This window comes from Lithobates pipiens, unplaced genomic scaffold, assembly GCF_037356315.1.
Source record: "Lithobates pipiens isolate NorthernLeopardFrog02 unplaced genomic scaffold, aLitPip1_a1.2 Scaffold_3, whole genome shotgun sequence".
Taxonomy (NCBI): Eukaryota; Metazoa; Chordata; class Amphibia; order Anura; family Ranidae; genus Lithobates; species Lithobates pipiens.
In genome coordinates this window covers 94,228,537-94,244,512 of record NW_027507790.1, presented here as the reverse complement: position 1 = coordinate 94,244,512, position 15,976 = coordinate 94,228,537, and the positions used below count along the sequence as shown (strand labels likewise).

At 41.0% G+C, this 15,976-nt stretch overlaps 1 protein-coding gene across 1 annotated transcript in view; it reads right to left on the bottom strand.

Moving 5' to 3' along the window:
- The window catches only part of FBXW8 (F-box and WD repeat domain containing 8), a 209,536-nt gene that overhangs the window by 52,539 nt on the left and 141,021 nt on the right, over positions 1-15,976 (bottom strand). The window contains exons 6-7 of the mRNA XM_077462047.1: positions 7,194-7,390; positions 6,118-6,327 (exon numbers count right to left, since the gene is read on the bottom strand). Of these exons, the coding sequence (XP_077318173.1) occupies positions 6,118-6,327; positions 7,194-7,390 (407 nt within the window). The remainder of the gene's footprint in view (positions 1-6,117; positions 6,328-7,193; positions 7,391-15,976) is intronic.

Here is a 15,976-nt window from a genome sequence, read left to right as displayed (position 1 = left end):
AAAAACGGCAAATATCGGCCGATATATCGGTCGACCTCTATTTCAGACAAGCCTGGGGGAGGAATTGAGACATTGTGGTTACTGTAAAAATAGTTCTAGTGAAGAGATGTTTCTTTTCTTTTGCAGGTAGAGAGTTACATAGGGTGCAATACAGGTCCGGGGCTGTGGTCCATTTTTATGAGACCCAGCCACTTTTTTAAAAACGAACAAAAAAAAAACCTATTACTTTTAAACAACACTTCATTACAAGTGTTTTAACTTTAATAGGCACATGCAAGATCTCTTATTAGAAATGTTCCTACTACGCTACAGAAATGATGTTGATTACTTTCTTAAAAATAAAATCAACATATTCACTGTATAAGTAAATGAGAACATTTCTATTTAATCACTGTATAGTTACATTATGTTTCTTATAAGAAGAAAATAGTAAGAATAGTATTATACTATTTTGTTTTACTATATCAGTGATAACAAGGTTATCTGGTCCTTTTTTGAGAAGGAAGGGGGTAGTATAAAAAGCAAACAGGGGATAACAGTTTTGTTGTGTGAATGTGAATTATTGCCAATAGAACCAGGTTCATCTGATATTGTTTGTCCCTTGATTTTTTTTTCAAGGCTAAAGGTGAGATGTTCCCTATTTTTAGCTCATTGCTCATAAATAGCCAGCTAATTTCAGTGGTGTTTGTGTCCATTTTGGTGGAATTCCCTCTTTTTTGTATGAATGGGAAGGGGGATTATTTATCATCCATTTCAAATATATCAACCTCACCCCATTCTTTATTCTTAAAATTCACTATTTTTAAAAAGTAATCAACTTAACCCCTTTATCTTTATTTATCCCTCACACCATTACTATTTTTGTGTTGTATTGTGTAGCTGTTAGCTCTCCAATGAGGGACACCTTCACAGATTCACTATGGTAACTGGAGGGATTCTCAATGTCCACGTTCCATCTTCTGAAGGATTTGTTTATACAATCAACAAGAATCTTTGGGGGTGGAAATTGGTTACACCATTTTCAGTTTACTTGCAATCCTTCTGTTTAATGAAAAATTCAAGTATGACTAATTATGGAAATGGTGGCTGTACTGCACAAGAATAGGGAAGTTACCTCCCCGCATTACTTGAGTTAATGCTTAATAAGCTGAATCGTAAAAGGTACAACCCACTCAAAGCCTACTTTCTCATCACCTCAGTTGTTTTCTTTTTTATCCCTGCATATGTGTTTTGCACCAGTGCATGCCACTCCCTTTTAACTACAATCCAGATAGCTGGTTACTTTTTATATTGGCCTGTTAGTATAGTACAAGATATTTTTCCAAAACAAACTGTAGGTAGGTTCCTTGCTGTTTCTCACATACAGAAACATGACATACGAAAGTGTCAGTACAAAGTTCAAGTGTTTCATCCCAGTGTGTAGCTATGGCTATTTTAGTAATTTTTATAGCATAAATAAGGAGCAACTTTTTTAAGACCATGTATTGTTTAGAAGCTAAGGCTCCCCTTATTCATATGCTAACTAACCTGTTGGATTGCTTTGGGAACTCAGAACAGGAAATTATGCTATAGGAAGTATGTGTACATTGTAGGCATAGCTGTAATACTCATGTATTTTACTAAAATTGTACTTCATTTGTGTTAGTACAGCATTTTTGTTTAGTAAAGCTAAAGCAAGCACCTAATACAGAGGTTTAATTGCTTCCTTGCTTCTGCCGCAAGGAACCTTAAGGCCTTGTGCGCATGGATGTTTTTACAGCCGTTTTTTTGAGCATTTTTTGCAGCTTAAAAACGCCTCTCCATGTTAGCCTATGGCCTCATGCCCACCATGGCATTTTTGAGCTGTAAATGACATCGTCGTTTTTAAGCTGCAAAAAAAAAACCCAGGACCAGTGCATTCTGAGGCGCTAGAGCTGTAAAAACGTCAGACGGCAGCAAAAGGTGCGAAACATGATTTAATAAGGCTTAATGCTGTGTTAAGCCTCGTCCGGCGTTTCGGTCTCTAGTCAAAATCAGTGGTTCCCTATGGGAGCCCATTGATTGGAATAGAGGTCACACCAGAAGTTGGATCAAGAGGATCCGACTTGCGGTGCGACTTGTGTCCTGGGAATCTTGAGGGGAGAACCCAGCGCAAAAAAAAGTTCCCCCCCCAAGATGATATCAGACCCTTCGGGCTGGTATGGATCTTAAGGGGAATCCCAACACCTAAGATCCATACCAAACCCTCATCCAAGCACACAGCCCAGCAGGTCAGGAAAGGAGGGGCAAGCAAGCGCCCCCCCTCCAGGACCATACCTTTAATAATGGGCCCCCCAGATCCTGGCCCCCAACCCTATGAGAATGAGTATGGGGTACATCGTACCCCTACCCAATCACCTGGGGAAAAAAAGTGTCACAAAAAAAAAAAAACACACTACATGGTTTTTAAAGTAATTTATTAGGTAGCTCCGGGGGTCTCTTCTGACTTCGGGGGTCTCTGGTTTCTTCTGCCGGACTCCTCCGCTATCTTCTGCTCTTTTGCCCACTTTTCTCTGTTGTCTTCTTCCCTCTCCTGCTGTAATACTTATGACTTATATAGGCATGAGGCGGGGCCACGGTGATGTCATCCGGTGACCCGCCCCTTATGACATCACAGTCCCAGGGCACGATGGGACTGTGGCGTCATAAGGGACAGTGTCACTGGATGACATCACCTAGTGACCCCGCCCCCATGACTATATAAGTCATTGTGCACTGCGCACGCGGCATTACAGAGAGAGATTCGAGTCAATAATGGAAGAGAAGAGGGAAGAAGACAATGGAGAAGACCAGGCAACCACTAGCAAAAGAGCAGAAGATATCGAAGGAGCCCAGGAGAAGACACCGGAGACCCCCGAAGTTGAAAGAGACCTCTGGAGCTGCCTAATAAATTACTTTAAAAACCTGCGTAGTGTGTTTTTTTATTGACGTTTTTTTCCCCAGGTGAATGGTTAGGGGTAACGTTGTACCCCATACTCATTCACATAGGGTGAGGAGCCAGGATCTGGGGGCCCCCTAATTAAAGGGGCTCCCAGATTCCAATAAGCCCCCCGCCCGCATACTCTGAAAACCAATGGCCAGGGCTGTTGGGAAGAGGCCCTTGTCCTCATCAAAACTGGGACAAGGTGCTTTGGGGTGGGAGGAGCAGGGCCCTAGCTTTAGGGCTGACACTCCCCATGGTCTGAATGGATTTGTGAGTTATGCCCCTTTTCTTGAGGACCGACATCTCACTCTCTGTATTTTCTTGTGTCCCCCCCATGTTAAGGGCACGTGGCTTAGTATGGCCCGGGGGGGGGGGGGGGGGCGCTCACTCGCCCCCCCTTTCCTGACCTACCGGGCTGCATGCTCAGATAAGGGTCTGGTATGAATCTTAGGGGGATCCCAACGCCATTTTTTTGTGGTGTGAGGATTCCCCTTAAGATCCATACTAGACCGAAGGGTCTGGTATCGTCTTGGCAGGGAACCTCACGCAATGTTTTTTTAAATTTGCACTGGGTTCGAATAAAATCGCGTTTTTACGCCACTTTTTTCCTGGCGTCTGTAGTGGCTTTACAGCCCGTTTTTTACAACGTCTATGGGCATGTAGCCTAAAACATTCAAAGCAAAATATGCAGCCACCAAAATGATTGAAACCTTACTTGAAGTTTGAATGACTGGTGGCACAGAAATTAGGGAGAGAAGTTATGCAATGCAGAACAAGTAAGAATATCCACATGTGTGCAGCAATCTGGGCTCTGGCTGCAGTAGATTACATGAAATTCAGTTTAAGACAAACTGATCAGAGATATCCACTTCAGCACAGCTGCAATGTTTTCTGGCAGAAATTACCAGATATTGCAATAAATAAATAATAATAGCCTTTCTGGACAAGATTTTTTGGCTATTTACAGGCAAATTTTTAAATCCCCATAACTGTTGGTCTGTGCTATACAAACAGCACTTGCCTAATAAAAAAGATCAGAGATGCAAACTTCACAGCACAGAATAATGTGACAAAAGGTGCAATCCTGACAAAAAAGGCACAGTGAAAAGCCTACTCAGCCTTTCTGAATTATATAAGACCCATATTAAAAAGAAAGGTAGGGCAAGCTTGCTGCCTGATGTTAGTAGTGATGCAATAATTCCTTAATGGCATTACATTTTCATGTCCTATAAAAATCCACTTTAATGCATTGAATGTGTACAGTATATTAGATTTTCAAACGGACTGTATTATATAATGCAGTTCATTTATAAAGCTCACTGGGCAAATTAATATCCCCAATACCACCCCTCACAAAATTATTAAGAATGGCCATAAAATTATCGGAAATCAAGATGACAACATGAAATGATGATCGATTAACCCACTTAAGAGAGATGTAAAATTATTCATCACCAGTTATTTCAAACAATTTTTCCTAAACATGAGATGTGTGTGGATATGGGAAACATCCAATCATAAAGCTCCCTTTCCCTTCAGGGGGCACAGAGTAATTATCCTAAGAGGCGCAACCTGATTGATTTGCAGGGTGATGTCAGCTGGGAAAGCAGTGCCAAGCACCAGTCCCTGCACCTAGCACACTGCAGCCATCTGGATTACTTCATTTCTGTGGCTATGATTCGTTTACACAGTAATTATCTTAACCCATTCAGTGTTATTCATTACTGCTGCTATTGTAAAAATACTTTTCTTGGCAACAGGTTTTATCTGTCCTAGCTATAAAATGAGAACAAAGGCCATATAAATGATAAAGTAGATGTTGAAGAATGTACATAATAAACAAAATAGTAGTAGGGGTGCTAAATATGATTATACATCAATAATCTTAATTAATACTCTTTTCATTGACAAAGATGTCTATAAAAATAAGAATGAATATCAACTGTGTGTTCGTACAGGCTCTTCCGTTTTAAAGGGTACCAATACAGACTACAGCCTATGTAATAAAAAACAGTCAGTCACTAACATAACAGGGTCATTTTGCTTGCACTGACATTTCCCAATTATCCTGGGAACCAGAAACCATTGGGTGTTTTTAAATATGGATTTTCTAAATGAAGATGGGGCTTGACCCCATCCACTGGCTCCCTTATTTGTCAGTGAAGGAGAAAATTACCTTAACCACTTGAGGTCCGAGCCATAGCCGAATGATGGCTACATTGCGGACCTCAATTTCCCGGGAGGCCATCATAAGACGTCCTCCCCTGTGTGCACGCCCTTGCTAACTGAGACTCGGCTGATCACCGATCCTAGTAAGGGGCCGGTCCTGGCCCCTTACCATGTGATCAGCTGTCAGCCAATGACAGCTGATCACATGATGTAAACGAAAGCTCGGGGATAGTTTTTTTCTTTTCTCCTCACGCTGACAGCTTGAGGAGAAAGAAAAGCCGGTCACCGGCTTATGTTAAAAGGGACATCGGCCCCGAAGAGGAAGGAAGCACCTGTCATTGTCACCTGCCACTGCCACCTATCAATGCCCACCAGTGGTGCCAATCAGTGCCACCTAGAAGTGCTGCCTATCAGTGTAAGCAATCAGTGCCCATCACTGACACCCATCAGTGCCCATCACTGCCGCCTCATCAGCGTACATCAATGAAGGAGAAAAATTACCTGTTTGCAAAATTTTATAACAAAATAAATATATATATTTTTTAATTCGGTCTTTCAATTTTTTTTTTAACAAAAAATAAAAGCCGCAGAGGTGATCAAATACCACCAAAAGAAAGCTCTATTTGTGGGGGGGGGGGGAATAATAAAAACGTCATTTGGGTACCATGTTGCATAACCGCGCAATTGTCATTCAAAGTGCGGCAGTGCTGAACGCTGAAAATTGGTCTGGACAGGAAGGGGGTTTAAATGCCCAGTAAGCAAGTGGTTAATAAGCAGCCATGATGTCTGAAAGTAGGGACAAGCACTGACTTCAAGCTGATATTTGCATATTAAAGCACCCAGAGGTTTTAGATTCCCAGAATGCTCTAGGAGAGAACACAAGATGGCAGTGCTTGCACCGCTTACACCTAAAGGCATAACCTTACATTTTACAAAAATAAAATGTTTAATATTTAAGAACAGTGAGGTTCTACTGCTATTAGGGGTTGTCAGAGTAACCTCTTTACCTTATTGCCATTATTAGAAAACCAGCCATAACTTTTGACTCCAAATGCCGCTTTATCAAGAGAAACATCTAAGCTGGTAACTGTGTGGCCATATGTAGAATGCAGTATCTTTTCAGGGACGTCTGGCTTTAAGAGATATACTATTTCTTCAGCAGCAGCAACAGCAACAGGACATCCTTCAGAGTTCTGAATCAAATGGAGAAAATTTACCTGCAAAGAAATTAATAAAAATCTAGATAAGTGCATAAATCAAATCAAAAAGCTATTAATGCAAATATAAACCATATTGTAATCAGCAGATCTATTGAGCTGATGGCTACGGTGTACATAACAGTCTGATAACTGAGCTTTTGCGCATGTCGAATCAGCCTTATTTCCCATACAGGTCAATGGCAAAGCAAAAGCAACTTAAAAGCAGGTTGATGCAGTTTAAGAGGTAAAAACAGGTTTAAAATGAGGTCATCTACAGCTCAAATGCACCTACAAAAATGAGCGCTAAATAATCTCAGAAGTGCCTCAAACCGATGCAAGTGGAATGCACCTAAAATCGTGCAGCCTTTGCTCAATAACACAAGCCCCAATTTATACAAAAATTTAATAAATTAAACATCTGCAGATAATTATTAAAAATATGTGCATAAGTTATTTGGGAAAAGTACAATTTTAAGTTAAATTTTTGTGAGTGCATATTTTGAGTTGTTAATGCTTTACTATTACAGAAAAGCAATGTGACAGCATCAATATACGATGATGAAAGTAGCCTTTTCCTTTAACGGTCAAGATAAGATATAAGACACATATGGAGTGTATCGGTCAACTCATAGACTTGCATTGTGAGAAGTCGTAAAGCAGAACCACTGTACAACACTGCAGCTGGCAGACCCCAAGTGTGTAACGAACAAAATAATGACTATAGAATCACAAATAAAACATTTTTTTAAAGCACTAGCCACCACTAAAAATATTTGTTCTATTAAGCCGAAAAGACTATTCGTACCCTTAACTGTACTGTGTGTAAAACATACAAGTTATATGAAAGAGGCATCAGCTCTCTTTTTGGGGTTAATACAACTCACCAGTTTTTGGGTCTGAAAACTGCAGCAACTTCGCCAGTACCCTCTATCGTCAGGCCTTTCCATTTTTATTTCAAAACTGGATGCGGTTGCTATAGTAGCAGTTTCTGGGCACAGAGCTAGTGCCTGGATTTTCTGGTTGTGCTGATAGTGATGGATAGGTTCCCGACCAACCTGAAGACACCAAACATCGATGGAACCTGGGAAAGACACAACACAGTTCTGGAAAAAGCCAGAATAGCATTTCACTATAAAGAGCTAGGCAGGCCATACAATTCTCCTTCAACCCTGAGTTGGGAAAAAAAGAAAAAAATTATTTGATTTTCGGATCAACACAGTCTGTGTTGATTAGGGACTCCTCCCCGCAGCACTATTGTGTTTTGCCAGTGGGGAGCCTTCCCCACTGACGGATAATGGTCACTGCTGGCCACTATAGCAGCAGGGTGGGGGGGAAAAAAAAAAACAGACAGGCTGGCTGTAGTGAAGAAAATCGATAGATCGACTTTAGTAGCAGCAGCCTGTTCATAGATGGGATTGAAATTCAAATTTGTATCTGTCTATGGGCGGCTTTAGGAATATGAACAGAAACAATACTATAACATATATGTTAAATTTAGTTAATCATCTGCCAAAACCCCTTCTCAGTCAAACATTTTTGCTGGCTGCATATGCTTTTTAACCGCTTGTCAACCACCTCACACCGATCTACGTCGGCAGAAGGGCTCGTACAGACAAACTGACGTACGTGTACGTTGTCCTTTAAGAGGAGGCCAGTGGTGTGCGCCTGCGGCAAGCTCCAAGAGTCAGGACGCGGGTCCCGCAGGCTCGGTTGTCGCAGGGATACCCAGGATCGCCTCACAGAGAGGAAGAATGGGGAGATTCTAATGTAAACAAGCATCCCCCGTTCTGCCTAGTGACAGTGTCACTGATCTCGGCTCCCTGTGATGGGGAGCAGAGATCAGTGACATGACACACGTAGACACGCCCCCCTACGGTTATAAACACTCCCCAGGACACACTTAACCCCACTGCTCCCCAGTGGTTAACTCCTTCACTGCCAGTGTCATTTACACAGGAATCAGTGCATTTGTATAGCACCAATTTCTATATAAATGACAATGGTCCCAAAAATGTGTCAAAAATGTCCGATGTGTCCACCATAATGTCGCAGTCACAATCAAAAAAAAAAAAAAAAAAATTATAAAAATGCCATAAAACTATCCCTTTATTTTGTAAATGCTATAACTTTTGCGCAAACCAATCAATAATACTTATCGGCCTAAACAGAGGGAAGAAAAAAAATGTTTATACATTTTTTGGGGATATTATAGCAAAATGTAAAAAAAAAATTAGTTTTCAAAATTGTCGCTCTCTTTTGTTTATAGCGCAAAAAATACCACCAAAAGAATGCTCCATTTGTGGGGAAAAAAGGACATCAATTTTGTTTGGGAGCCACGTTGCACGGCCACGCAATTGTCAGTTAAAGCAACGCAGTGCCGAATCTCAAAAAGTGCTCTGGTCAGGAAGGGGATAAATTCTTCCGGGGCTGAAGTGGTTAAATGCCTCCCTTGTAAACCTGGGGTAGCTGGCCAAACTCCCTGGAAAAGTATTTTGTGCATTAAATAATGTCCTCTGTTAAGGGTTCTAAAGGCTTAAGGTTTTTTTTTCTTCTTGTTACCTTAATGCATTCTCTCCTTCTCATCCCCGGGGTGACCCTGACTATGATCGGCTCCACAAAGTTCGGCCCCTCAGAAATTACCTCTCACCCTTGGCCTATACAGGGTACCACTTGTACATGGACAGCTTTTATGCAAGTGTGTCACTTTTTAGACATTTGTCCAAAAAATATATATATACAGTGGTGTGAAAAAGTGTTTGCCCCCTTCCTCATTTCCTGTTCCTTTGCATGTTTGTCACACTTAAGTGTTTCGGAACATCAAACCAATTTAAACAATAGTCAAGGACAACACAAGTAAACACAAAATGCAATTTGTAAATGGAGGTGTTTATTATTAAAGGTGAAAAAAAATCCAAACCATCATGGCCCTGTGTGAAAAAGTGATTGCCCCCCTTGTTAAAACATACTATAACTGTGGTTGTCCACACCTGAGTTCAATTTCTCTAGCCACACCCAGGCCTGATTATTGCCACACCTGTTCACAATCAAGGCATCACTTAAATAGGAGCTGCTTGACACAGTAAGGGCCACCAAAAGATCCTTAAAAGCTACACATCATGCCGAGACCCAAAGAAATTCAGGAACAATTGAGAAAGAAAGTAATTGAGATCTATCAGTCTGGAAAGGGTTATAAAGCCATTTCCAAAGCTTTGGGAATCCAGCGAACCACAGTGAGAGCCATTATCCACAAATGGCGAAGACATGGAACAGTGGTGAACCTTCCCAGGAGTGGCCGGCCGCCCAAAATTACCCCAAGAGCGCAGCGACGACTCATCCAAGAGGTCACAAAAGACCCCACAACAACGTCCAAGGAACTGCAGGCCTCACTTGCCTCAGTTAAGGTCAGCGTTCATGCCTCCACCATCAGGAAAAGACTGGGCAAAAATGGCCTGCATGGCAGAGTTCCAAGGAGAAAACCACTGCTGAGCAAAAAGAACATCAAAGCTCGTCTCAATTTCTCCACAACACATCTTGATGATCCCCAAGACTTTTGGGACAACATTCTGTGGACCGATGAGACAAAAGTGGAACTCTTTGGAAGGTGTGTGTCCAAGTATATCTGGCGTAGAAGGAACACTGCATTTCATAAAAAGAACATTATACCAACAGTAAAATATGGTGGTGGTAGTGTGATGGTCTGGGGCTGTTTTGCTGCTTCAGGACCTGGAAGACTTGCCGTGATAAAAGGAACTATGAATTCTGCTGTCTACCAAGAGATCCTGAAGGAGAATGTCCGACCATCTGTTCGTGTACTCAAGCTGAAACGAACTTGGGTTCTGCAGCAGGACAATGATCCTAAACACACCAGCAAGTCCACCACCGAATGGCTGAAGAAAAACAAAATGAAGACTTTGGAGTGGCCTAGCCAAAGTCCTGACCTGAATCCTATTGAGATGTTGTGGTATGACCTTAAAAAGGCCGTTCATGCTCGAAAACCCTCTAATGTAACTGAATTAGGACAATTCTGCAAAGATGAGTGGGCCAACATTCCTCCAGGACGCTGTAAAAGCCTCATTGCACGTTATCGCAAACGCTTGGTTGCAGTTGTTGCTGCTAAGGGTGGCCCAACCAGTTATTAGGTTTAGGGGGCAATCACTTTTTCACACAGGGCCATGATGGTTTGGATTTTTTTTCACCTTTAATAATAAACACCTTCATTTACAAATTGCATTTTGTGTTTACTTGTGTTGTCCTTGACTATTGTTTAAATTGGTTTGATGTTCCGAAACACTTAAGTGTGACAAACATGCAAAGGAACAGGAAATGAGGAAGGGGGCAAACACTTTTTCACACCACTGTATGACACACATATACACAAACACACAAAGGTGATACTCGAAAAATGAGAATATCGTGCAAAAGTAAATTTATTTCACTAATGATACTTAAAAGGTGAAACTAATATATGCGATAGATGCATAACATGCAAAGCAAGATAATTCAAGCCGTGATTTGTCATAATTGTGATGATTATGGCTTACAGCGCATGAAAACCCCAAATCCACAATCTCAGAAAATTTGAATATTGTGAAAAGGTGCAATATTCTAGGCTCAAAGTGTCCCACTCTAATCAGCTAATTAAGCCATAACACCTGCAAAGGGTTCCTGAGCCTTTAAATGGTCTCTCAGTCTGGTTCAGTAGGAATCACAATCGTGGGAAAGACTGCTGACCTGACAGTTGTGCAGAAAACCATCATTGACACCCTGCATAAGGAGGGAAAGCCTCAAAAAGGTAATTGCAAAAGAAATGGGATGTTCCCAAAGTGCTGTATGAAAGCACATTAATAGAAAGTTATGTGGAAGGGAAAAAAGTGTGTAAGAAAAAAGTGCACAAGCAGCAGGTAGTCCATGCATCAAGAGCCACCACACATGGATGGATTCTGGACATGGGCTTCAAATGTCGTATTCCTCGTCAAGCCACTCCTGAACAACAAACGTCAGAAGCATCTTACCTGGGCTAAAGAAAAACAGACCTGGTCTGTTGCTCAGTGGTCCAAAGTCCGCTTTTCTGATGAGAGAAAATTTTGCATCTCATTTGGAAACCAAGGACCCAGAGTATGAAGGAAGAATGGAGAGGCACACACTGCAAGATGCTTGGAGTCCAGTGTGAAATTTCCACAGTCTGTGTTGATTTGGGGAGCCATGTCATCTGCTGGTGTTGGTCCATTGTGCTTCATTAAGGTGTCCTTTTATGAAGCAGTGAAATCTATTCACTGCTTCATTCTCCGGCATTCACAGGGGAGATCTTTCTCCTCTGTATGCCAGTTTATATAGCCTTGGAGGAGTGAAGCGATCTATAAAGGCTTCTAACACTGGAGAACGGCCCCTAATACTGAAATCTCGTGAGACTTTACGAGATTACAGTACTAGAAATTCACCGATACACAGAGATGTCAATTTATAAAGCAGTGATAAATTATCACAGCTCAATACACTGACACACGGTGTAAATGTTCGCAAAATAAAGAGTCCCCCTACATAATATATACACACACACAAATATATATATATATATATATATATATATATATATACACATATACACACACACACACACACACACACACACAAATATGACAGGGGGACATGGTTACAGTGTTGGGGGGTCTGAGCGAGGCATAAGGAAGTTAATTATCTTCCTCTTTCCTCCTCAGAACCCTCCACATTCCCTCTTCACTCCCCGATTCTCCACCTCTGAGTTAGTGAATCTGGGAGTGTAAATTCTGACACAGATCGCCAGTGAAGCGCTCAGATCGCAGCTTCATAAACTGGCCGTTACTGTGTCATTCAATGAGGATTCTCAGTGTGTGGAGATAATCGGCGGGAGAACAAGTTCAAACACTTCTTCCCCCCCCCGATTATCTCTGGTTCATAAACTGTTTATGGGCTGTGATCAGCGGCGATCCTCTGGATCACTGCTGATCATTGCTTCATAAAACGGACACCCAAGTCACCAGGGACAACGCATCCGTCTACCAGGAGATTTTGGCGCACTTCATGCTTCCTTCTACAGACCAGCTCTATGGGGATGCTGACTTCATTTTCCAGCAGGACTTAGCACCTGCCCACACTGCCAAAAGCACCAAAACCTGGTTCAATGATGTGCGATTACTGTGCTCAATTGGCCAGCAAACACTCCTGACCTGAACCCCAAAGAATCTATGGGGCATTGCCAAGAGAAAGAAGAGACATGAGACCGAACAATGCAGAAGAGCTGAAGGCCGCTATTGAAGCATACTGGTTTTCCATAACACCTCAGCAGTGCCACAGGCCAATAGCTTCCATGCCACGTCGCATTGAGGCAGTAATTGCTGCAAAAGGGGCCCAAACCAAGTACTGAGTACATATGCATGCTTATACTTTTCAGAGGTCCGATATTGTTCTATGTACAATCCTTGTTTTATTGATTGCATGTAATATTCTAATTTTCTGAGATTGTGGATTTGGGGTTTTCATGAGCTGTAAGCCATAATCATCACAATTATGACAAATCATGGCTTGAAGTATCTTGCTTTGCATGTAATGAGTCCATCTCTTATATTAGTTTCACCTTTTAAGTCGCAATAAGTGAAATAAATAAACTTTTGCACGATAGTCAAATTTTTCGGGTATCACCTGTATATGTAATAATTCACAAAACTGGCTGCTCTGGCACGGTGCAATCTAATCGCAGGGGCTTCCCTCAATGGCTTGTTAACACCCCACTCAGAAAGGGGGAGAAAGCACACTTGCGCAACAAAAAAAGTAAAATAAAAAGAAATTGTTTAATTGAGTTAATGTCATTACCGTGTGTTATTGTAAACTGTTGTATGCTTTGCAGGAATATCAATCAGCTTCAGCATCAATCTGTGTATTCTGACAGCAGCAGGGTGCGCCTCTCCGAATACTCATGTCAGTGCCTACAGTGCTGCAGAGGGAGATTTGTCCACCTGCAGTTGCCCAACATTAGGAGTGTGGCAGAATCTGCTAATGCTGGTCATCCACAAACTGTTTTTAGAGAACCTAAAATGCCAGGACAGCGCAAACACCCCCAAAGAAGACCCTTTTGGAAAGTAGATACCCCAAGGTATTTGCTGAGAGACATGTTGAGTCTGGAAGATTTCAATTTTTTGTTACAAGTTTTTGGAAAATGCCAAACAAAAAAAAAAATTTTATATACAAAATTGTCACTTTGAGATATTTCTCACACATGCCATAGGTATAAATAGAATTACATGCCAAAAAGGCCATTTCTCTTGAGTATGCGGAAGTGTAAGACTTCTTGGCAACCTAGCCACATATAGGGGCCCAAAACCCAATGATGACCTTCAGGCTTTCAAAGGGTGTTAATTACGCATTGGATTTCCTGACTACCTATCACATTTTCGAAGGCCCTAGAATGCCAGGACAACATAAACAGTGGAAAGTAGACAGCCCAAGGTATTTGCTGAGTCTTTGGAAGATCTTATTTGTTGCCACAAGTTTTTGTATATTTTTTTTTTTTTTTTTTTTACACAAAATTGTCTTCGGGTATACGTGGAATTACACCCCAAAACACATTTTGCTACTGTGCTACTTCTCCTGGGTATATGGGTAACCACATGTGAGACTTTGTGGGAGCCTAGCTACATACAGGGAAGCAAAAATCAATAAGCACCTTCGGGCTTTAAAAGGGTGTAACAAGCACATTTCATTTCCACAGTTTCGGAGACGCCCTAAAATGGCAGGATAGTACAAACACCTCCCAAAAGATGACATTTTGAAAAGTAGACACTGAAAAGGTATTTGAAAAGAGGCATTGCGAGTATTTTGCAGATCTCATTTGTTGACACAAGTTTTTGAAAAAGAAAGAAAACAAAAATCTATTTTTTATTTCAAAATCTTGTGCCAAAAAATTAGATCTGCAAAATACTTACCACGCCTTGGAGTTTCTATTTTCCAAAAGGGGGTCGTTTGTAGGGTGTTTGTACTACCCTGGCATTTTAGAGCCTTTAAAACTGATAGTCAAGAAATTAAATGTGCAAGTTATGCCCTATGAAAGCCTGAAGGTGTTCATTGGATTTTGCATCCCTGTATGTGGCTAGGCTCCCCAAAAAAATAGAAACAAGAAATACCTGTGCTCAGATTTCGATAGCTTGTACATGCATATAATCTACCAGCTGCTAAAGCTGTGTGGCCACATATTAACAGTAAAATACTGGATGAAGCCTCTGCATATTGCCATACACCTTCAAGCAAATTTTGCAATAAAAAAATTGGGATATTTAGTTCACACATATTGCAATACATGTTTAAGCTGACCAAATACATCAAAGTAATCCCTCTTTAGCCAGTCCTAGTCTGCTTTGCCACAGCAAATGCTACTGTGGACACAATGCAACCTGGCACAAAAATGGGGGGGGGGGCTACACGGTTTTTAGGTCTGGCCATTGACCTGCAATACAATAGAAACAAGATATACCTGTGCTCAGATCTCAATACCTTGTACATACATAAAATCTACCAGGTGCTAAAGGGGTGTGACCACATATTAACACTAAAAATACTGGATGAAGCCTATGTAAACTGCTCTACCCTTTTCAAGCAAACTTTGCAATAAAAATAATAAATAAATCTTTCATGCAAATACCTAGGGGTGTCTACGTTCCAAAAAGGGGTAATTATACTGTTTATACTGTCCTGGCATGTTAGGGCCCCCAAAAATGTGACAGGTAGTCAGGAAATCCAATTTGGAATGAACGCCTACATTTTTTGGGCCACTGTATGTGGCTAGGCTGCCAAAGATGTGGTATCCCCATACTTGGGAGGAGTAGCAGAATGTTTTTTGGGGTTTAATCCCACATATACCCATGGCATGACAAATATCTCATTAAAGGGACAACGAATAAAACGTAAATTATATATTTTTTGTCAATTTCCAAAAGCTTGTGGAAAAAAATAAAATCTTCCATGGATTCAACATGCCTCTCAGCAAATATCTTGGGATGTCAGATGGGTCATTTGGGGGGCATCTGTACTGTCCTGGCATTCTAGCACCTGATAGGCAATCAGAAAGTCTGAGCTTCTTTCATACAAGCCAATTAATATAAACTTAATGAGATTTTTTATTTTTTTTAAACCAAATACATGTAGCATAATATATTTTGGCCTAAATTTATGAAAAAATTTCATCGGATATGTTTAACAGAAAAGTAGAATTTTTTTTTTTTTTCAAACTTTGCAGACTTTTTTTGTTTATTGCAAACCCAGTGGTGATCATATACCACCAAAAGAAAGCTCTAATTTGTGTGAAAAGAACATAAAATTCCTTTGTGTACAGTGCTGCATAACCTAGCAATTGGCAGTTAAAGTAGCACAGTACTGAATACCAAAAAAGTATCTGGTCATGAAGGGGCTAAAACCTTCTGGTCGTCAAATGTTTAAACTGAATCCAACCTTTTCCGCATTCTAACCTCTAACAGTCTACGAAGCAATTCGTCACTACCCCTTTTTCTTAATGAGCCGCTGTCATATTAAGTAGAATAAATTATTCTAGCACCGAACACTTAAAAGATCGCAAAATCTGACTTAAAGATAAAACATAAAAAGTGTGAAAATCCCATTACAAGCCAACTTAATTAATGGAGAG